The 23,917-nt window shown below is 36.6% G+C and overlaps 1 protein-coding gene across 2 annotated transcripts in view; it reads left to right on the forward strand.

Moving 5' to 3' along the window:
* egflam (EGF-like, fibronectin type III and laminin G domains) overlaps positions 1 to 23,917 on the forward strand; it is a 36,845-nt gene that overhangs the window by 7,154 nt on the left and 5,774 nt on the right. Inside the window, exons 2-17 of one of the 2 annotated variants that reach the window (XM_084414405.1) lie at positions 1,520 to 1,691; positions 5,491 to 5,600; positions 6,791 to 6,877; positions 7,563 to 7,589; positions 7,683 to 7,800; positions 7,896 to 8,031; positions 11,558 to 11,724; positions 13,030 to 13,142; positions 14,468 to 14,867; positions 18,091 to 18,191; positions 18,281 to 18,381; positions 18,856 to 19,000; positions 19,994 to 20,183; positions 20,835 to 20,960; positions 22,710 to 22,953; positions 23,078 to 23,189. In XM_084414405.1, coding sequence (XP_084270531.1) covers positions 1,598 to 1,691; positions 5,491 to 5,600; positions 6,791 to 6,877; positions 7,563 to 7,589; positions 7,683 to 7,800; positions 7,896 to 8,031; positions 11,558 to 11,724; positions 13,030 to 13,142; positions 14,468 to 14,867; positions 18,091 to 18,191; positions 18,281 to 18,381; positions 18,856 to 19,000; positions 19,994 to 20,183; positions 20,835 to 20,960; positions 22,710 to 22,953; positions 23,078 to 23,189 — 2,271 coding nt within the window. In that variant the 5' untranslated portion in view covers positions 1,520 to 1,597. Of the gene's footprint in view, positions 1 to 1,158; positions 1,692 to 5,490; positions 5,601 to 6,790; positions 6,878 to 7,562; positions 7,590 to 7,682; positions 7,801 to 7,895; positions 8,032 to 11,557; positions 11,725 to 13,029; positions 13,143 to 14,467; positions 14,868 to 18,090; positions 18,192 to 18,280; positions 18,382 to 18,855; positions 19,001 to 19,993; positions 20,184 to 20,834; positions 20,961 to 22,709; positions 22,954 to 23,077; positions 23,190 to 23,917 lie in introns of those variants that run through there. The other variant, XM_084414406.1, reaches the window with a different exon arrangement.

Here is a 23,917-nt window from a genome sequence, read left to right on the forward strand (position 1 = left end):
TGTTCTCCGGATGTAGTGTGTTTCTGTCAGATTGTGAGGATTTTTTAATATCATATATATACACATATATTGACTGGAATCATTATAATTATAATTCAGTACAATTGGAAATGTATTGGACAAAAAAAATAGTGAATATTCAACAAGAAACTGTTGATAAACGGATGTCTTAGAATCAGCACTTAAGCATATGACTCCCTCTTCCGGTCAATAGTCTGAAGTGCAGCACTTGTACATTACAGGTATTACATAAGCCTTCTTATCACCTGCTGTTGTAAACCATAAGAAGCCACACTTTAAGCTAAATGTTTTTTTTATTTTTTTCACTGATTAAATGTAATGTTGTATAATGTAATATATACAACATTATAACATTATATTTATATATATATATATATATATATATATATATATATATATATATATATATATGTATGTATATATATATATATATATATATATATATATATATATATATATGTGTGTGTATGTATGTATGTACGTATGTATGTTAAAAACATATTATAATATAATGTCTTAAAGCAGTCTTAAAGGTAGGTGTGTGTGTGTGTGTGTGTGTGTGTGTGTGTGTGTGTGTGTGTGTGTGTGTGTGTGTGTGTGTGTGTGTGTGTTGACTAAATTAAAATGTCAGTAATCACAGTGAATGTTGTCACTAATCAGGCTGGTTAATCATCAAACTCAATTCAGATCTCCTTTGATTTTAGCATGGAAAACAATGCATATGATTGATTTTTTGACATAAACATCCAATTCAATTAAATAAATGATTGCTTTGAATCTGACAGCTGAATTCCTCAATTTCCGGTATAGAGCTAGAGATTCCTCATATCCTCAAAGAGGACGGAGAGAAGAGAAAACATGGACAGGAGAACTGTGGAAAAAGAGTATATCTATCTATCTATCTATCTATCTATCTATCTATCTATCTATCTATCTATCTATCTATCTATCTATCTATCTATCTGTCTGTCTGTCTGTCTGTCTGTCTGTCTGGTTTTAATACCCACCATAAAGTTGATGTAATGTCCATTCATCCCCGTTCATCTGCACCTTTCCCGCTGAAACTTTCCCTCCATCCTCCTTCAGTGTGTGTGCTGTAGTGTTGTATCGACCATTCTCCGTGTTGCTATATTGGTCAGAGTTACTGAAGCGAGCTCAAGTCTCCATCTGTGTAGATTAGACCATTATCCTCTTAACTCCGAGTGTCCCAGCCTTCTCTCCTCACTGCTCCGCTCAAACACACTCTGGAATAAGAAGAAACTTTGCGTCTCCCTGTGATTCACGGACTCTCGTCGGGTGTGTGTGTGTCGTGGCGCTCCGTGGATGTAGAAGTTGTTCAGAGTTGATCGCGCGCGTCGGGGCTCCTGAGGGCCCGCACACGAGGAGTGTGTGTGTGTGTGATCTCCAGCAGACAGTAATCGCATCAGACAGGTTCAGCGTGCATACAAAGTCCTGCAACAGGCTACACCGAATATTCAGCGCTTTTTATTCTCTACAGGAGTATAGAATGAGGAACAACAGCATTTGAAGCTCAAATTGACGCGATCAGTATTTCCAAATTCATAAAGGATTGAAAATGCGGCTCCAGAAGAGAGTGATGCTGCTTCTTGCTTTGGTGTGGATGTGGAATATCGCTCTGTGCTCAAGAAAGTCTAGTGCACGGAAGTCAGGTCAGTGTCATTTTCAGTACTGCTGTTCTTTTGTTCAAATTTAGTCATATCTTTATTTTTAATGATGATTATTTGATTATGCAATACGCTGACCCCAGCAAATAGGCTATTTGGACACACATGTCTGTCACTGCATTAAATACAATAGGCTATCTTCACTAACTTTTTCCCATTTTTGCGCAAGGTCTTTAAATCAGCTGGTGTTTTGTTGAGTTTCGGAAGTCAGTTCTTCTCAAGTTCATCTTCATTTTGAACTATTTCTACTTTTTTTTCCATCAGACCTTTCTTCTTTATAATAAATGACACCATTTTGTTAACGAATGCAATTACATTCACACATTTTTAAGCATGCATTAGTGTCTGGATACTATTTTGAGCTGCTTTATGTCCCATAATCACCCAGGACAAACTTTTCGGCTATTCCGGTGGATAGATGTACAGGTGATTTGTCACAGAGACATTTGAGGTCGCAGTCATACAGCAGGGTCAGCGCTGTATATGGGACTTCCATATGCCCTCCGGACGATCTCATGCCCAATGCCCATAGCCAACAATTTAGAGTAATGAAAACCATCAGTCATTTCAGATAAACAAGCCCTCTGATAACTGACACTTCAGATGAAATGCTTCAAATTGGTGCTTGTCCCTTTGGTACCCTTGGGTATATGGAGATGCTTAACCTTAATGCGCTTTTTAGTGGTATAGCCAAGAAACTGGAAGCGATATTTAATTTGGTGGTCTTGATTTATTAAAAGACTAACTAATTCAAGTCTACAGCCACGTATAGACAAGTTTTCAGACCTTGAGGTTCCACCCTATGACAGTGGAGGGATTGAAAGTGTAGAAGTGAAGTATTAGAAGTTGTTCTGGGCAAATGTAATTTTCTTATGAGTTTGATTGCATCATCTGTTGAAAACGATCTTTGCCTGGAGCCTTTTCTCTTTGCTTTGTATCGACTCAAAGTTTGTTAATGAAAATTAGACATTTTTGGTCACAGAGGAAGGTTTTCTTACGTCACACAAACTTAAACATCAATTCCAATTTTGTTACTCCGTTTTCTGTTGCCTAAAAATCCATTCCTTAATGATATCTACATCCTTCTGGGTTGCTCTCGAATTAAGGATCCCGTTAAATCAATCAAGTATTGTGGCTTGTAAGTTCATGTCTGCAGCTTTGGGTCCATCTATACTGCTAAAAGTTGCCAAGTTTCAAAATTATTATTTTTTTTCTTTTCATAGTACCTGCTGCTTCTGACTATAGCAATTGCAAGTTGTAAATCATGGGCTGTGTTCAGAATAGCATGCTGACACACTAATCACACTATTCTGCAGTAAATAGTATGCATACTCAAATGCTCTGGTATGCATAAAATACCGGATGAGCTTCTGCATTTTCCATAATGTGCATTAACAAAGCATGTTGCACGAAATACCGTATCCCACAATGCAACGCTCTTGACTTGACCTTTCATTATTTTGCGTGGTGTATGAAACAGAAGTAATTGGAGCTGGGATTAGATCTCTTTTTTGACTCCTCATTTGATCGGACTCCAAATGTTACACAAAATTGTAATAAAAATGCAAAGTAACTTTATTTCAAAAGTGCAAAGTAGCATATACGACTTTTTGAAATGTTTGAAAAATCACTGCCTATTTCTAAATGATATCAGGTAACACTTTACAATAAGGTCCTATTAACGTTTGATAAATATGTTGCTCATTGTTGTTACAGTGCTTATTCATCTTTGTTATCATTAGTTAATAAGAAATAAAACTGTTCATTGTTAGTTCATGTTAGCTCAGGCCCATTAAATAATATTAACAGATGCAACTTTTGTCTTTTTGCACTAGTTGACATTATCTAGAATCAATAAATGCTTTAGAAGGATTTATGTTGTTAGTTCATGTTAACTAATGTAAATGTTAACAAATTAACCTTATTATAAAGTGTTTTCACATATTGTATTAAGTTTCATGGGAAAAAAATTGCCTTCCTAAATTGCTTTCCATGGCTCTGTGTATTTGAGGTCGTTATTCACTACATTCACAGTGCATTATGGTTTAATTTTGGAACATGCTTTGTATGTTTTTAGATTAGTCTCTGTTCAGATTGGTTTCTTTTCAGACGGCAGTATTTTAATTGCGCCACAAACACCTGCAAATCATAACAGAAATATCAGAGCCAAGATCACATGCAACGTGCATCAAAGTCAGACTCAAATTACTCGATTTCTCTAATGACTACAAACCTTTTAAGTGAAATGTCTTGATGTGTGTTCATTTTGAGGGAAAGCAATATCTTGTTAATGATCTGAAAGGAGAAAGTGATGCGTTTGGAATAAATAATGTGTTTCTGTGAAACCACTGCAGGCAAGAGTTGATGATGGGATCACGGGATACACTGAAAAACATCTGGTGTAGAAACAATTTTGGTAACACTTTACTTAAAACCTTTACGTATATGAGGCATTATAAAGGTATTCATAAAATACATTATAATGCATTGCATCTTTCTAGCCAAAGTTACAATGCATTGTAATTTTTGCAGATTCCTTGTTACATCTGAGATGGGTTGTTTGTCATGTTTTAATGCATTATACTTTCTAAATGTGAATACATGAGTGTTATAATGTATTATAACTGTTTTTCATGAGACCACACAATGCATTATGAGGTGCATTACAATGCTTTTATAATGCGTTATATATGAAGGCTTTAAGTGTTACCACAATTTGCATGCAGAAATGCTAGTAGGTCTAAATGTCTCTATTAATTACAAAGAAACAGCAAGTAAAATGACGTTGATCTACACATGACATTTTAGAAAAACTAATAGTAAACCTGTAAAAACATGGGAATACTTTACAATACGGTTTATTTATTTATTATGAGACTATTGTAAAGTGTTACCAAAAACATAGCATTTTCTTGTAAAATTTAGAAAAATCACATTTACAGTGTAGAAACAATAAATGCAATATTCCTAATATTTGTGTTAGTAGGTGAGTTTCTTACTTCTGTTGAACACAAAAGATGATATTTTGAAGAATGTCAGTAACCAAACAGTAGATGGACCCCATTGACTTCCATAGTATGCCATAGGATATTTCACTAGCCATCTTTGTGGTTTGATTGTGGTGTTGTCTTCCTGTCAAGGGTTGCAGCGACACACACACACACACACACACACACACACACACACACACACACACACACACACACACACACACACACACACACACACACACACACACACACACACACACACACACACACACACATTCTTTTACATCTATCTTTATGAGGACATTCATTGACACAATGCAATCTCTAGCCGCTTACCCTAACCTTACCTATCACAACTAAGTGCCTAACCCGAACCCTGACCCTAAACCGACCCTTAACCTCATTATAACCTTATCCCTAAAACCAAGTTTACCCTCAAACAGGCCTTTAAAGGGCTCTCAGAAAGTGAGGACCGGCCAAAATGTCCTCACTTTACTCTCTTTGTCCTCACTCCAATGGTCTAAAACTCAAACTGGTCATCAGTAAATGACAGTAACATCATCTGTAAATGCATCTAAAATCGGCCTGTTTTATATGCTTCTGTTTTCCTTTTTTTCTTGTTACAACCTTTCTCATCAACACCACTGAATGAGTTACATTAACTAATTATTAGCTGTTTCTGCAAGATCTGTTTTTGGTCTAATGTTGAATCATGTTGTTTAGTTTAATGTGGATATGAACTGATGAATGATAAAGTATGTTATATTTGTGATGTGATCTGTGGTTCCTCTCAGAGAGGTTGAGTCCACCGCTGGACATCCAGCTGGAGACGGTGAACTGCACTGCATTCAGTGTGCGGTGGAAGATGCCCCGCAGACACGTCAGCACTATCACTGGATACAAGGTACAAAACCCGTCCATCGTAAACTGGAAAACTGCGGATTCAAGAACATATCGCTTGTTCATCATATGTCAGTTTTAAAGGGATAGTTCACCCAGAAATGGAAATTCTGTCATTATTTACTCACATTCATGTCATTCCAAACCCGTAAGACTTTCGTTCATCTTCAGATCTTTTTGATGAGATCTGAGAGCTTTCTGTCCCTCCATTGACTGCTACACAACTGACACTTTGATGCTTCAAAAAGTTAATAAAGAGATCGTGAAACGAATCCCATATGAACTGAGCGGTGCAGTCCACTTTTTCTGGAGACTCGATCGCTTTATATATGATGAACAGATTTGATTTAGGCTTTTATTCGCATATTTCATTCATTCAATGAATGTATGTCGTTGGGACATACTCGTCATAATTTGTGTTTTAGTTATGTGCATTTCAACTTGTCACAGTTAAAATCCTCCACATTCAATTTAATTGAATACTCTACCGTATCGGAGAGAAATGTTGAAGCATGTTGATCTTGCTTTGCATAATGATGCATTTAAAATGTAATGACCAAACGTGTCTTTATAAAAGTTCACAATGTTTTTTCAGATGAAATATAATGTGGATAACATTGAATAAATATATTTTCGTCAGTTTAGATACTGATTATTAATCAGTCAAACCTCTCAACCTTTAACACTTATTCATTATTCATGTTTGTAGTTCTAATCGAATCCTCGTCTAACACGCAATGGGTTGTGGGTAATATTAGAGTGGGAATGGATCTGAACTCCGGATTCTAACCGGAAACATCCGGGTATCTTTGGGATAGTATGTGAATTGGGACACGGCTATTTTTATGGTTTTGATTTTTAGTTTTAATTAAATATAATATTCCCGGCTGGTATTTGAATGGTTCTTGAGTACACAACTTTGTGAAGGCGGGACCAAAGCCATCATATTGAGTGTTATGATTTCTCTGTATGAGTCTCTGTTAACTTATGTTAATGTTGTTATGGTTGCTTATGGGATGAAGACTTGCTAAAACGCTCAGGTCTGGTATCAGGTATTACAAGCCCTTGTGAAGACTCTCTTATTCTTCATATTTCTACACTAGTGCTGTATAGATGTCACTACAGGAATGATTTGAGAGCGATGGGTTTCAGATTAAAATATTCATGTAAATATTAAATTATTCTGTTGCCCAGGTGTTTTACACGGAGATGAGGAATAATCGTCCGACCAGCAATGCTGTTGTCCTGGAAGTCCCGTTGAGTTTAGAAATGCTCACAACTGTATGTACAACCTCTTTATTATTTGGTATAATACTACTACTAATAAAAATAACAATAAATTATTATATAATTATTTTTTATTTATGGTTATGATACATTTATGTATATATTTACCTATGTGTATATTTGTATACTGGTATTTGATGTATTATAAACAACATTTTTATATTTTTATATAGGCTACTCTGTAAGTTTGTAGAGATCAATAAATATAAAAAAAACACGACCATATACATTCATTGTTCTCTAAAAACGTTTGTGATGCAGCACAAGTACCTTAAAATGTATACTGATTTATATTTATTATTATTAATATAAATATAATAATTATTAAAATGAATATCAGAAAACATTATATATACACATATATAACTATAAATCCAAGATGGATGGAAATACATTTTTCTTCATTTATTTAGTTATCTGTGTATATAATGTTTTCTGATATTCATTGTTTATATATATTAATTTATAATTATATATAATATATGTGTATATATAACATTTAATTATAATTAAGATATATAAATTGCATTTTATTTATGATATTTTTTTTTTACATTTATGATAATAATAATACTTTTTTTTTATAATAAATTCTGAATGATCAGATCATAGTAATTGTGAGGCTTCAGTATACCACAGTTGAAGTGAACAATTTGACTTGATGAATTTTGTCTTCCAGGGTCAGTTTGATGGTCAAGCGAGCTTTGTGAGTAGATGTTCAGTATCTGCTTCTCTGTTAATGCCATATGGTGCTGTTGTGCATGGCAAGCTGTTCCCGTGTGTGTGTGTGTTCTGTTAGGATGTGGTGATCGGGAAGCTGAAGGTGGCCACGCAGTACCGTGTCAGTGTGGGTGCGTACGGCTGGGCAGGGGAGGGCAGACCCAGCATGCCCCGGGACATCAGCACTGGCTCTCACGGTGAGCAGACTAATCACTAAACATGCATTTTGATCAGCATGAATTTAGCTAACAGAATGAATCAACTTTCATTATATTTTTCTCTTAAATTGTAGAAAAGTGCATGCCTCCTACACCTCCTACCCAGCCTAAAGTGGTCGCCGTGTCGGACACAGAACTGGCCCTGTCGTGGCAACATGGAGAAAGTGAAGGAAGTGCACCTGTGCTATACTTCCTGGTGGCTTATATCAGGTAATTGATAGATGGATGGATGGATGGATAGACGGACGATGAGATGGATGGATGGACGGACAGATGGTCGTGCAGATAGATAGATAGATAGATAGATAGATAGATAGATAGATAGATAGATAGATAGATAGATAGATAGATAGATAGATAGATAGATAGATAGATAGATAGATAGATAGATAGATCCATGGATGGATGGATGGATGGATGGACGGACAGACGGCCGGTGCAGATAGATAGATAGATAGATAGATAGACATAGAGATGGATGGATGGATGGACGGACAGACGGCCGGTGCAGATAGATAGATAGATAGATAGATAGATAGATAGATAGATAGATAGATAGATGGATGGATGGATGGATGGATGGATGGATGGATGGATGGATGGATGGACGGACAGACGGCCGGTGCAGATAGATAGATAGATAGATAGATAGATAGATAGACATAGAGATGGATGGATGGATGGACGGACAGACGGCCGGTGCAGATAGATAGATAGATAGATAGATAGATAGATAGATAGACATAGAGATGGATGGATGGACGGACAGACGGCCGGTGCAGATAGATAGATAGATAGATAGATAGATAGATAGATAGATAGATAGATAGATAGATAGATAGATAGATAGATAGATAGATAGATAGATAGATAGATAGATAGATAGATAGATAGACATAGAGATGGATGGATGGATGGACGGACAGACGGCCGGTGCAGATAGATAGATAGATAGATAGATAGACATAGAGATGGATGGATGGATGGACGGACAGACGGCCGGTGCAGATAGATAGATAGATAGATAGATAGATAGATAGATAGATAGATAGATAGATAGATAGATAGATAGATAGATAGATAGATAGATAGATAGATAGATAGATAGATAGATAGATAGATAGACATAGAGATGGATGGATGGATGGACGGACAGACGGCCGGTGCAGATAGATAGATAGATAGATAGATAGATAGATAGATAGATAGATAGATAGATAGATAGATAGATAGATAGATAGATAGATAGATAGATAGATAGATAGATAGACATAGAGATGGATGGATGGATGGACGGACAGACGGCCGGTGCAGATAGATAGATAGATAGATAGATAGATAGATAGATAGACGTAGAGATGGATGGATGGACAGATGGCCGGTGTGGATAGATATAGATAGATAGACATAGAGATGGATGGATGGATGGATGGACAGACGGCCGGTGTGGATAGATAGATGGATGGATGGATGGATAGACAGACGTAGATATGGATGGATGGATGGATGGATGGATGGACAGACGGCCGGTGTGGATAGATAGATGGATGGATGGATGGATAGAGAGACGTAGATATGGATGGATGGATGGACAGACGGCCGGTGTGGATAGATAGATAGATGGATGGATGGATGGATGGATGGATGGATGGATGGATAGACAGACGTAGATATGGATGGATGGATGGACAGACGGCCGGTGTGGATAGATAGATGGATGGATAGACAGACGTAGATATGGATGGATGGATAGACAGACTGGTGGTGCAGATAGAAACAGAAAAGAAACAGAAAAACTCAAGATTTGTACAATAGCAGCTTTTTTATGTGAAAAACATTTTCAGTCGACTTCACGGACAAAATAAAATTCTGTTCATCTTCATTCATCTTCTTTCAAAGAATGCATTCCCCGAAAGTCTTCTGTGCATCTATTAAAACTAGACTGACTGATGTTTCTGCGTGTGATCTTTACCCTGTCCAGATGACTCATGCAACTAATGCATTTCTGTGGTCGTTACTGTTCTAGAACACAACTAACCCATTCAGGCCAGTTCAACACACAGTCTGCATGACCACACACACATCAAACTCTGAGCCGCAGGACACAACGGCCTGCTCTAATGTGTGTATGAGTTCCTGAGAACTGACCGACCGATTCTTTATTATTACAATTCAGAAAAATAAATAAGTCATAAAAACAGTTCCTATCATTGACTTCCATAGTAGGAAAATTTATACTATGGAAGTTGATGGCTACAGTCAACTGTTTGATTACCGGCATTCTTCAAAATGTCTTCTTTTGTGTTCAACAGAAGAAAGAAACTAGAGAACTTGAGTAAATGATGACAGAATTAAAAAAATTGTGTGAACTATCCCTTTAAAGGCATTCATCAACTTCATGAGGTGCATCCTTGGATGCTTCTTTAAAAAAATCATAAACTTGTGATGCAGCAGAAGTACCTTAAAATGTATACTGATTTATATTTATTATTATTAATATAAATATAATTATTAAAATTAATATCAGAAAACATTATATATACACACATATATGAAAATATATATGAAATTATATATGAAAATAACCGTTTTTAAAGACATTCATACATTTGTTGACATGATTCATATTTATTCTTATTTATAGTATATTTATGAACAAATTTCAAGCATTTTAACATAAACCATTACATACTATTTGTATATAATACAAATTAACAAACTTTCAACATGGAACATAAGCTTTTCAATGGCATACATCCATAGTGATCCATTTAACAGTGTGTCAGTGAGTGCTGCTTTTTAAGAATGTGTCGAGTTAAAATTAGTTAAACCTTTAAAAATGTTTCTCTGTTCTGTTCCATTGCACATTATATGTACAGATTATGTACAGGTTATTTTTAAGATCATGAAAAAAAAACTGCAATACTAAATATATCCAGTGGAGCGTGTCCAGGTGTACACATTATGTGCATTTGGGTTTGAAATCGGCATGTTTTTAATACTCATTGATAATTATGCAGCATGATTCAATAGAACAGTGGCCTCCAGCAGATTAGGAGAGACCCCCCACTAGAGACTGTCTGATTCTCAGATTAACAACCTTTCACATAATCTGGGTAATATAGCAGAAGTGGAAGTTGTCATGGTTTGATCAACTTCTATAGTGGTGCACAGAAACTACAACAAATGTCATTTTTGCTTTCCCATTTATCTCAATAGCATCAGAAAACAATCCACCATAGATCTCTATGACGTTCCAAATAGGAAAAAGCATTGATTGATTGATTACATTGTTCAGAAGAGAGAAAGATGTCAAATTTGTCTCAGCCATCGTATTAGAAACACATATGCAGCAACGTTAACCAGTTTTCTGTAATTTAATGCCAAGGTAAGAAAGTATAGTATTATAAATGTACTTTAAAAAAAATGTTTAGACATTTTTTAGGTTTTTAAAGATTTTTAAAGATTTACAATGTTAATTACTGTGGAAATGCTTGTGGTACTGTGGTCCCAATCCACGTCCTTGCAAAACCCTAGCATCATCATTGCGAATTTTGCACAAGCAACTCTCACAGTTTCGTCAGAAAATGTAAAAAACAAACAAAAAAAAATTAGTGTTTTATAGTTAAAAGCTTACAGAATACAACTATACTCTAATTCTCTGCATGATCAAAGAAAGCAGGATGATGGTTTGGTAATGTGTGTGTGTGTGTGTGTGTGTGTGTGTGTGTTTCAGGCCGGAGATGGACACTGAGTGGACGTACATCAGAGAGCCAGTAGAGTCGAACTCTATGGTGCTCAAGGGTCTGATCCCTGACACGGAGTACCAGTTTGTCATCAGAGCCGTAAACGCACATGGGATCAGTCCTCCCAGTGCCATTAATAACCCTGTGCGCACACTCGGTAAGTTACAGCACTGGACGTGACCGTGAGGTTGCTGCTGTGCACCGTAGCCATTGTGCCCTTGATTTGTCCCTATAATATGTGTACAGTGAATAAAAGGGTCTTAATGACTACTTATGTGTGGTTTGCATGTTTCATAGTGTACTAGTTAGAGTTTGGATGCTCCTCACAGATTTAAGGAGGTTTTGTTTTGTGCATGCTGGCTGGAAAGACCAGACTAATTAAATTAAGCATCTTAAAGCTTGTTCATTTTGGGGAAGACCCTCCTCAATGTCACACAAACACACTTGGAGGAGGCTTACAGCTATAGTTACCCGCCCCCCAACCCTCCAGCAGACAGATTAAGAGCATAGACCCCCACACACACATTTACAGTCCAATCACATCAGATCACAGCAACTCATTCAGCTACACAGTGTCAAGAGACCTTTGTCATAGTTCGGTTGGCGTCGGATTCCAACCAATTGGATTCACTCAAAAACAACTGGATTAAGAGCACCTCACATGTAACTTTTAGGGTTGTGCGCCATTCAGAACTGAATTGGGCATGCCTTTTAACCCTTTCCCTTTTCCTTCATCTCCAAGTGCATTCATATGTAAATTGTGCAAGCTTATTTAATCCATTAGATTGAAAGATCTGAAAAAACCCATACATTTACCCACCCATAGACTCTCCCCTTGAAGAAATCAGGACAGAAGTGTTTGAAAGTGGACAAAAGAGACAGATTAAAACAGCAGGTGTAAACGGGAATGTGTCTCCCTCATCTACTTCTGATCCGATCGACCAAAACGCATCTTAATACCAGGTGTAAACAGGGCCGTTGATATCCCTCTCCCCTTTTTTCAGTGGAAGTCTATGGGGTGGTTACTCATGTGCTGTAAATGGTTGCCAGATATGATGTCCCAAAGTTCTGTCCAATGTTAAGTCTGTGGGATTTTCTGCCTGATTTTTTTCACCCGTTGTGCAAACATCGTACACCCGATCGCTTTAAAAGTCATAGCACACCTCTCCGCAATAAGGCACACAACACCTCATTCATGGGTCTACGGCAAATATGGCAAGATGAGTTACGCACTGTTTTTACAGAATCTTTTATGATAATAAGCAAGTGAGATAGTAATAGTGATGCTTTGCGAGCCCCACTAACAGATCAGAATTGTGTGCAACATGAACAAGCTTTAGAAACCTTCTGTTTCTGAAAGTCAGATGAGTTCGGTGCATGAAATCATGATGATTTTTTCCCCTGCTAACTGTATTTATGAGGTCAAATGACAGAAGTTTACGATCCCCTGCTTTAAAAACAGGTTCAATGGATGTAGGCAGTGGAGACTCTGACGTCTACATCTCAAACTCTGACAGGAAAGATGAGGACGGGTTTGAAATCGATGACTCAGATTATGACGTCTTCGTTGAGGAGGTGAGCGATCTTTTGTGATTTTAATGGGGTCATTAATTTAGAAATCAAATTGACATTGATATCTTGACATGTTAGAGGTCACTGTACAATAAAAACATCACGCAAGTTTCAGAATTCAAAACTTCCTCATTAGTCCAAAAACAGCTTTTATTGAAACCAAAGTCCCAAGATGACTCGTTTCAGATTTCGTCACACTATACCTTTTGCAGAAGAAAATCAACGCCTACTTCTACATCATTGCGTCTTTGGCCCCGCCCACTGGCACATTCGTTAGATGAGAAGGAGAGAAGAGAGGATCAGGATCACTGGACTAAAAATAACATTACCTTCCAAAGGATCCTAATGCTAGGAATGGGGGAATGTCTCAGTAGAGCATTATTAGTTTGTTCTGTACATTTCACTGTGGATTCTTTGTGTAAATCAGTCGCAATTTCGGCGCAGGCTTTGCAAACAGACTTTTACTGTAAGATATGGACCCGACATTAATGACACAACATGTAAGCAGCTGTGTTAATTCTAATGCCTGATCTGTGACCAGTGATTTCTGATATATAATGATTCATGTACAGTCAGACGTTCTTTGTCTCAAAATCGTTTATTGCCGTTTATGCATTAGTAAATCAAGCCAGTGACTAAACTGTCAACTTCACATTGTTTCTCTTAGTAGCATGAAAATAATGTTATTTAAAGTTATGTAGGCCTACAGAAAGCAATCAAAGAACACTCCCTTTATAATCGCTGGAGCTGTCAATCACAGCGCAAGTTTATCAGTGACTGAGTTCTAGACTCTCGCCAAAACTCCCGTTATAATCAATGACGCTGTCTACACTGCACAATGAATCTCTTATTTACATCATGTTTGCACTGTTAGTTACGATGAAAGCATTCGTGAGAGTGCAATAATCGACGAGATCACTGCATTTATATACTAAACAGATTTTCGAGAGAGTTTCATGTGTAATAATTATTTCATATACAAATATGTCAATCACAGCAGTGGGTGTTTGCACTGAAGTCTCACAGCAGACATGCCCATTCAAACAGAGCGTTCAAATCAGAGGCTAAAATCAGGGTAGAAAATGGCCTTTTATTTCTAAATTATAACCATTTTTGATGTAAAAATCAGTGCACCTCAGGAAACATTATAAAATAAAACAAAAAATGCTGTTCATGACCCCTTTAAAGAAACCTAAAACACATTGGAAGAGGCAAAACTATAATACACTTTTTCTATAAATACAACTGTATACACAATAGACAACATCTTGTCACTCAGAATGTGCTGTTATTAATCTTTCTGGCATTCATCTATGTGTTTTTTGCAGATTAAATTTCCTAACAGTAAAAAAGGCGGCAGGCGGTCTCAGCTACGCTCCCGCGTCGGGACACCCGGTAACGGAAATGTTATTTTTAGGATGCGTACACCTGCTTCCCAAAATATCACATCAACAACAACTATAACCATGACAACGGTCGCTAGCTCCGCCCCCAGGACAACCACCACACCCATTATACTGACAGGCGGCGGTCCTACTACGCCTTCTCCTGCGGTGCCATCTCCCAGTCCGTCAATGACACCGTGGAAAGGGGAAAGAGCCCGGGTCTACGACGTGTCATGTGACGAGACGGTCTGCCCTCTTGACAGCTTCTGCATCAATGATTACGATACCGGCGGCTCTCGATGTCACTGCAACCTCGGTCGCCAGGGGGACCTCTGCTCAGAAGGTTAGTTAGTTCTGTCTGTTTCAGAGTGAATATGTTCAGTACATATTTGATGATATAGTTTTGTTAGATTACTAATACGATTTCACTGTGGGCGGGGCTTCAATCACAACACAAAAATTGAGCTGTAAGGGATTTTACCGTTTTGCTAACTTCCACCAGACTTGATGAGAAAAATCCAATTCAAAATATTTAAAAAGAAACTATAATAGTATATCAGTGATACTAAAATAACAGCTGTAACAATTTAGTCCAGGTTTTGGAACATGGGGTTAAAAAGTGAATTACGCATATTTTTTAAATTCTAATTAAATTCCAGAATGTGAATTGAGGTATAAAACAGGATGCAGAATTGCAATTTGATATTGAATGTAAAGAAGAAGAATTGAGATTAATTTTCAAAGAAATATTCAAATTTCAAAGATATTCAAAGAAATGTATAGGCATAATGTGTGCAGTGCCACCTATAGAAATTAGCATGTAGTTATATATATATATATATATATATGCAAAAGCCTCTAAATCCGTCTAACGTTTTTCTTTAATATTAACATTTTTATCAGGGTCCTACATATAGGTTTCTACTTAAGTACCAACATTTCTGAATGGGCTGAGACTGGGATTTAGTGAGTTTGAAGTGAAAGTATTTGATCTAATTTTTGACATAGGTGACTTTTAGAGGATTTTGTCTTCATATATATATATATATATATTATTATATTAAATTATATATAACTCTTGTATTATTAATATTTTGAATAGCTTTTATTTTTATATTTTCAGGTTTTCATTTTAGTTTAAGGTTTAGTCATTTAGTTTGGGGCTTTTGTCATTTTCATTATTATTATTTTTTGTTAAATATTTCTATTTAGCCTTAATTTGTTTTGTTTTGTTTTGTTGCAGTAACCCTCATCTTGTTCCAGAACTGTTTGTTTCTTTATTCTGTGTAATATAAAAGAACATATTGTGAGAATTTTTTGAAGTGGACTATTGAAGTCAATGGGCTCCAATATTTTTTGGTTCCCAATGTTCTTCAAAATATCTTGACTTTTGAAAGTCAAACAGGTTTAGAATGACTTGAGGGTGTGTAAATGATGACAGAGTTTTCATTTTTGGGTGAACTGTCCCTTTAAATGGTGTTATTGAATGAGACCACGTCCTCTCACCAACACCCTGCCCTCTAAGGACATGTCTGCAAACCTAAATGTGCAACATTTACCATGCAGACAGAGGGTGCTTCTAATTTCTTATTTGCACATCCTCGTTTCCTTTCTTCTCTTTCCTCGCGTCTTAGCTCCACCCCCTTAGGATCAAGGGAAGGAAACACCTGTGTATCCTCGCTCATGACTCTTCGGGAAGCTTCCTCGTTCCTCGTGGTGCAATTAGAGAATTGAGATGTCCTTCAAGATGGCTGAGTACGAGGAAACGAGGAAGCATCAATTTGAGTATTGAGAAGGACCCAGTGTTTTGCTGACTGGCTAAACAAGTGTGAACTATGCCCAGTGTTGCCAAGTCTGCAGTTTTCCTGTGGAATTGGGCTACTTACGCTGTTGCTGCGTTTTTTGTTTGTTTTTTGTCCATGGGTTGAAGCAACCCCAAACTAACCAACACATTTCTCCAAAAGTTTGATTAACGCTCTCTCAGATGCTTGAAGAATTTGTCTCTTTTCCTTTTTCATTTGATTGTTTCCTCCATCTGTCTCTCTCTTGTCTTCTCCGAGGTCTGTTGGGAGTGTGTAATCTTTGAGAATGGAGGTTTGCATGTGCTGTTGTATATTCCCCTGGGATTTCTCTTTCTGGCTAACCTTTTCAGAGCGAGCTCAATAGCATTTTTAAAACAAGTCGACTCCACAGACTAGATATTGCTTCATTGTTCTAAATCTCTCACGGTATTGCATACCAGTTTCAATATGTTTAAATGCAATATATACAAGTTTTGCTGAAAATTGCCATTTCTTGAAACCTCACTATTCTAGGAGCTGAACTAATTTTGAGTGTCAAAAGTAACATCATCTTAGGTAATAAAAGCCTAGTAGACATACATAACACATATTCCTTCAGCCTCTAGGGGGAGCGCTTATGCTTTACATTAGTTCCAAACTTACACTATATGGAGCCCTGACATGACATGCGGACAAACAAGTTTTAGTTATATCAAAACGAGGAAACAAATTAGTTCAACTTGGTCACCATTTACTAAAATGAGGGAAATAATTAATAAGTCATGGGAACAAATTCTTCATATATATATATATATATATATATATATATATACTGTATGTATATATATATATATATGAAGATATATGTATATGTGTGATTGCTATTGAGTCTTGATTGTGAAGTACAACAAAATGCCCTTAACAGCTTAAGGGCATTTTGTTGTACTTCTGTTGTGGTCTGTCTTTCTTTTAGTCCATATTCTTAGTGGAGAAAGATGGTCGAAATTAAATATTTATATCTGGTAAAAGTGTATTTTCTGACCCTTTATTTGTAGCTCTAGCAAAAGTTTGGCTGGAGTCAGTATTTATTTTTTCAGCAAGGGTACATTTAGTTGATCAAAAGTAAAGACGTACAATTTTACAAAAGACATTTCAAATAATTGCTGCTCTTTTGAACTTTCTATTCATCAAAGAATAATGGGAAAAAAAGGATTTGTGCACAAAAATATTACGCACCATGACAGGTTTCAACATTGATAATAATAAGAAATGTTTCTTGAGCAGCAAATCAGCGTATTAGAATGATTTCTGAAGGATCACGTGACACTGAAGACTGGAGTAATGCTGAAAATTCAGCTTTGATCACAGAAATAAATTACATTTTACAATATACTTAAATACAAAACAGTCATCTAAATTTGAATAATATTTCACAATATTACCGACCCCAAACTTTTGAACAGTAGTTTAGATGACCTTCAGTTTTGGTTTATTAGTGTTTGTGCTAAGGGTCATGTTGTAGCTCTGTGAATGTGACTGCACATCAACATGGCAGCAATGAACTATGGGATTTGTGCCCAAGAGATGAAACGCTCTGTAATCCCAACTCCGTCACAGAAGAAGATACCGGGCCAGAAAGCTTCTCCAAATGGACTGAAAGAAATCATTTTCCATGACCTTCAGTCACAGTGTTTGGCTCTATAGACTCCCAAGTAATATAACACAAGGGTGTGTATATGCAAAAAGTTTTCAAAACTAATGTAACCACATGTCTGTGTTCTACAGGTCTGATGGTAAATTTCCCGAAGTTCTATGGCTATTCTCACATGACGTTTGAACCCCTTAAAAACTCGTACCAGAGCTTCCAGATCAGCCTGGAGTTTAAGGTATAATAATCACACATAAAGGCAAACTTTGAAGCGTTTGAGAGGTTTGTGAGACCGGACTCTTATGAATCGCTGCTTTGACCTCTCAGGCCGAGGCTGAGGATGGACTGCTGTTGTACTGTGGAGAGAATGAACATGGTCGAGGAGATTTCACTTCTCTGGCCCTCGTACGGCGGAAACTACACTACAGGTATCTCCAGTTTAATTTGAGTCTTAATTATGGTTCTTGCAAACACTTTAATCTCCACAATTTTTCTGATGTTACTTTTCAGTTCATGCAGATTTCACCCAAGCTTTGTTTTGTAGCTATTTTGCACCTTAGATGTGCTCTGTATTTGATATAACTGTACTTCATACTTTAAAAAAAGTAAGATTATACTTTGAAAAGACCTTAATAACTATTACAATACATACATTCACACTCATATTAATATTTGCATACTGGATTGTGATTGTTTGTTTGCTGTTCTGACACTATTTGTTCTTTCCACTTATATCTATTCATCTATTAATATTAAGCTAAAACTATCATTTTTTTTGCTTCCTTGCAAGTGCAAAGTACACTTCTGCTATTGAGTCTTGATTCATTTCTTAATTTTTTTAATTCTCTGAATTTACATTGATTATTAGTAGGCCTAATTGATCTTGACTATCATGTGCACAGGTTTAACTGCGGTACGGGGGCGGCGCAGATCGTGAGTGACAGCTCCATTGTGATTGGTCGGTGGCACACTGTCACAATATTTAGAGACGGCATGAATGGCTGGTTACGATTAGATAACGACACTCCGGTATCAGGCCGTTCTCAGGTACGCATGCCTTAAAGGAGAACTCCAGTCAATTTTAACATTGAGCTCATTTTTTTGTACATTTGGAGTGCTGTCAGTACACAGAACAACGACAAAAATCGGTGTTGCCTACACCGTGTTATCCTCGTTTTAAAATTTGCACCCTGTTGACTTCAGTGGGGCAAGTTTTAAACCTGCTTTTAGCCTCTTAACATCCTTGATGTGTCATTACAAGTGCACAGGTCATGTGAGTGATTCCTTCGGAGTGAACGCGGGTGAATCTGACTGCAGTAGATGTGAAAGAAATATATAAAAAATGATGTTAATTCAGCCAGCGCACATACCTGTATTTACATCCTGTTTTCGGTCGAAGTCCACAGTAATCGATTGTCGAGTTCACGCGCGTGATCTATGCGCGTGAACTCGACAATCGATTACTTCACTCCGAAGGAATCACTCACATGACCTGTGCACTTGTAATGACACATCAAGGATGTTAAGAGGCAAAAAGCAGGTTTAAATCTTGCCCCATTGAAGTCAACAGGGTGCAAATTTTAAAAAGAGGATAACTCGGTGTAGGCAACACCGATTTTTGTCGTTGTTCTCTGTACTGACAGCACTCCAAATGTACAAAAAAATGAGCTCAATGTTAAAATTGACCGGAGTTCTCCTTTAATACACAAATTGCAGCATACTGTGATATTCACACACAGTTGGTTTTGTGTCATACACTGCATTGACCAATCAGCATCCAGGGCCTGGTTGTTAGTCTTACAAGTTAGACATAAAAAAAAAATTCCTTAAGACTGTTCATAACCTCAGTTACATAAAAACGTAGACTGGCCTAATTTGATGCCAAAAAGTACGACTGGTTACCCCTTCACTAACTGCTAGTGGGTCATACTAGATCTTAAGATGCTGTCTTAACATAATGGCTGTGTTTATGCAACTGGCCCCAGGACTATAAAATGTATCTAACAACCTCTTTTCTTTGTCTCTCTCTCTCTTTCTCAGGGTCAGTACACTAAAATAACATTCCGCACGCCATTGTTTTTGGGTGGAGCTCCGAATGGCTATTGGCTGGTGAGGGCGGTGGGGACCAATCGTGGGTTTCAGGGCTGCATGCAGAGTCTGACGGTCAACAGCAAAGCCACTGACATCCGACCCTGGCCTAAAGGGAATGCACTGAGCGGAGCAGACATTGGTTAGTTTGAGAATAACTATAAGTTTCTTCTTTTTCTCAAATGTTTTGTTTAAAGTGTGCTTGTTTATTTTTCTTTGGAATAAATATCACTTGCTTTGCTATTTTGAGTTGATGAAAAGCTATCAATTAATCATAAATGTGAAATTAAAATACATAATTTTTAAAATAATAGCAATCAAAATAAAACACTTAAAAAGATTTTATGCGTTTACCAGCTTAAAATCTCATCTCAGGAGGTTCAAAAGTTTGTGGTCGGTAAGATAAAAATATTAATAATAATAATAATACGTTTATTCAGCAAGGATGCATTAAATGAATCAAAAGTTACAAGAATGCATCACTGGAATAAATTACATTTTAAAATATATAAAGTTATTTTAAATTGTAATAATATTTCACTACAATAATGCTTTTACTGTATTTTTGATCAAATAAACACACCCTTGCGGAGACTTTTTTTTTATTATTATTAAAATTATATAAAATAATTTGTTTAAATTATTTTTGTAATTTATAAATTATAAATCCCAAACTTTATCTGTAGTGTAGTGATCTAATGCAATGATATATAGACATGTTTAAATGTCCACATACTTTTAGGGATCACTGTATGTGCGTTCAAAGCATCTTCCTCTCTTCTGTGTGTTTCAGGCGAGTGCAGCAACAGTGTGTGTGAGAAGGTCACCTGTGCTAATGGAGGAATCTGCTTTGCCAACCGAGCGGATGGCTTCATCTGCCTGTGCCCTCTGGGCTATAAGGGCTTCCTCTGTGAGGAGAGTGAGTCACCCTCACACACACTCTCTCTCACACACACACACACGCACACACACTTGCTTTGTGGCAGAAACAAGCACCACTCACATTTATAATTTCTATATACTAAGTCAAGTCAAGTGGTTTTTAATGTCTCTTCCCTCCTGTGTGCTGGGGAATCCTTGTGAAAAAAGTAACACATTTCTGCATACTTTTAAAAAGAGTGCTTATCACGGAAATAATATATTTTTTAAAGAATATACTTAAAGGTATAGCGGAGGATTTTTTACTTCCAGGTGGATCACCTATACTATTGGTCCTCCTAACTGTCAATCATTCTGGTGAATCAATCAAACTTATTCAAAAAGTGGAGAGGGCGGGTCTTATCTAAAATTCGGAAAGATCCTCCACTATACCTTTAAATGCGAACCTAATGTTATAGTATTGGACACTTAATTGCATGTTGCTTATAATTAAATTAAAATGTATTATAGCTTAAATTTATATTAAATGCAGTTATCTAAACTTCAGAGTGCATTTTTGACCCGCTTAAGTACATCTTTATAAGTAATTTCATAATTACTTCTGTTGTCTTTGAAATATGGTTAGTGTACTGCCAAATGTACTGACAAGCATTTATGGTAACTAAAATATACTAATGTAATTTCTATTGAAACATGTATGTCATGCATTTAGATATATTTGCAGTTTTACATATGTAATGATGAAGTTGCAATTTAAAATATATTTACTTTAAATGTAATATCAAAAAAACACTAAAGTTAAAATTATAATCAAGTACTTTACATGTGCTTTAGTATGTTAGTCATCTTGTGTACTTTAGTGTACTTTAAAGCACGACTAAAGATTGAAACATAATGATTTAAAACGTAAGTGCACTTTTTAAGTGTGTTAAGAAATGGTCATTAAAATGTACTCTATCTGCAAATATTTTTTCTCTCTCCAAAAAACATGATTTTAGGATTTATAGTGCACATTCAATACAACTAACCACACTTCTTTTTCACAAGAGAAGAAACAAAAACACTACATTGCAAAACCATAAATGTATTTGACATACAGTGACATGAAGTTCACATTCAGGAACCATGACAAATGTAGTAGCAATAAATAATAAATACAATTGTAACTGCACAGAATAATAAGCTTATTTACGTAGATAAATCTGCATATTAACAAATGAGGAAGAAGCAATTGTACAATTACAATTTCAGGTTTCAAAATGAATTTTGCAATATTATAAATATCGTTTATCAGAAATGTCAGATCATAAATATCAACCGCAAATGCCATTTTTATCCACCAACTGCGACCGATCACACTGGCTGTGTCAGAAATCCCATACTCTCTTGAGTAGGTACTTATTTTGAATAAGTAATTACTTCACGACTGCTAAAAAAGTATGTTCTATATAGTATGAAGTCGTATAGTATGAATGTAATCTGGACGTACTACATTCGCCATGCTGTCATTATCATGTGACCAACAGCGTCCGTTACGTCACTTCACTGCCATTCACAAATCCTCTCCCGTGGCCTCATGGGATAGTAAAGTGTCCATCATATGCAAACTTCAGAATCTCACCGGAAGTAGAAGGTCATCCGGGTACTTTTTGCCGACTCTTTTATGAGTACTGTGATTTTCAGACACACTACTTTTGTCACATACTGTTTTTCACCTACTATATAGTATGGAAGTATGCGATTTTGGATGCAGCCACTGACCTGACTTCATATTTCTCAATGGTTCCAGGTTTCCTGTTGTCTCTGCCCCAGTTTAACGAGAGCATGTTCTCGTACGCCAGCGCCCCCTGGCCTCAGCCCTCCCACAACTACCTGTCCTTCATGGAGTTTGAGGTGACCTTCCAGCCGACCAATCCCGACGGCACGCTCCTCTACACGGATGATGCCGCCAGCCGGGATTTCCTGTCAGTCAGTCTGGTGGGCGGATATGTGGAGTTTCGCTTCGACTGCGGCTCGGGTGCCAGTGTTATCAGGTCCGAGTATACAGTGGAAATGCTAAACATTTGAGTCCTTTTTCCGTTTTAGTAGATGACTGTGAATCCACAGGTGTCAAATATTGTGTAGGACCAGAAACTATATTTTTGCTTCTGTTGACAGGAGTGAAGAGGCTGTCACTTTGGATGTGTGGCATGAGTTGCGTGTGTCTCGAACAGCAAAAAATGGCATTCTGCAGGTAGACAACCAGAGACCGGTGGAAGGCATGGCAGAGGTGAAGAGATCTTGATATTATTTTTAATCATATACACTATCATTTAAAAGTTTGGGGTTGGTACGTTACATTTTTTTGGGATAAAAGTCTCATATGTTTACCAAAGCAGCATTTATTTGATCAAAAATACAGTAACATTGTACAGTAATATTGTGAAATATGATCACAATTTGAAATAACTGTTTTCTATATGAATATATTTTAAATGTAATTTATTCCTGTGATCAAAGCTGAATTTTCAGCATCATTACTCCAGTCTTCAGTGTCACATGATCCTTCAGAAATCATTCTAATATGATGATTTGCTGCTCAAGAAACATTTCTGATTATTAGCGATGTTGAAAACAGTTGTGCTGTGGGTGATATATATTTTTTTAAAATATATTTTGACATTTTAAAATATATTTTTTAGAAACTGTTATAAAAAAAAAATTCCACATGATTCTTTGATGAATAGAAAGTTCAAAAGAACAGCATTTATTTGAAATAGAAATCTTTTGTAACTGGTCACTTTTGATCAATTGAACGTGTCCTTGCTCTAATTTAAAAACAATCTTACTTTACTTTTAGGTAGTGTATTTAGATTTAAAATGAATATATTCATATACCTTTACACATTTAGTTCCAATATACACATTTGGAACTGGACTTCATTTTTGTATATTATTTTATTTATTGCTTTAATGACAGCCTGAAAACCTTTTAACACTTGTCATGTTGTGTGGGCT

This window comes from Rutilus rutilus (genome assembly GCF_951802725.1).
Source record: "Rutilus rutilus genome assembly, chromosome: 7".
Taxonomy (NCBI): Eukaryota; Metazoa; Chordata; class Actinopteri; order Cypriniformes; family Leuciscidae; genus Rutilus; species Rutilus rutilus.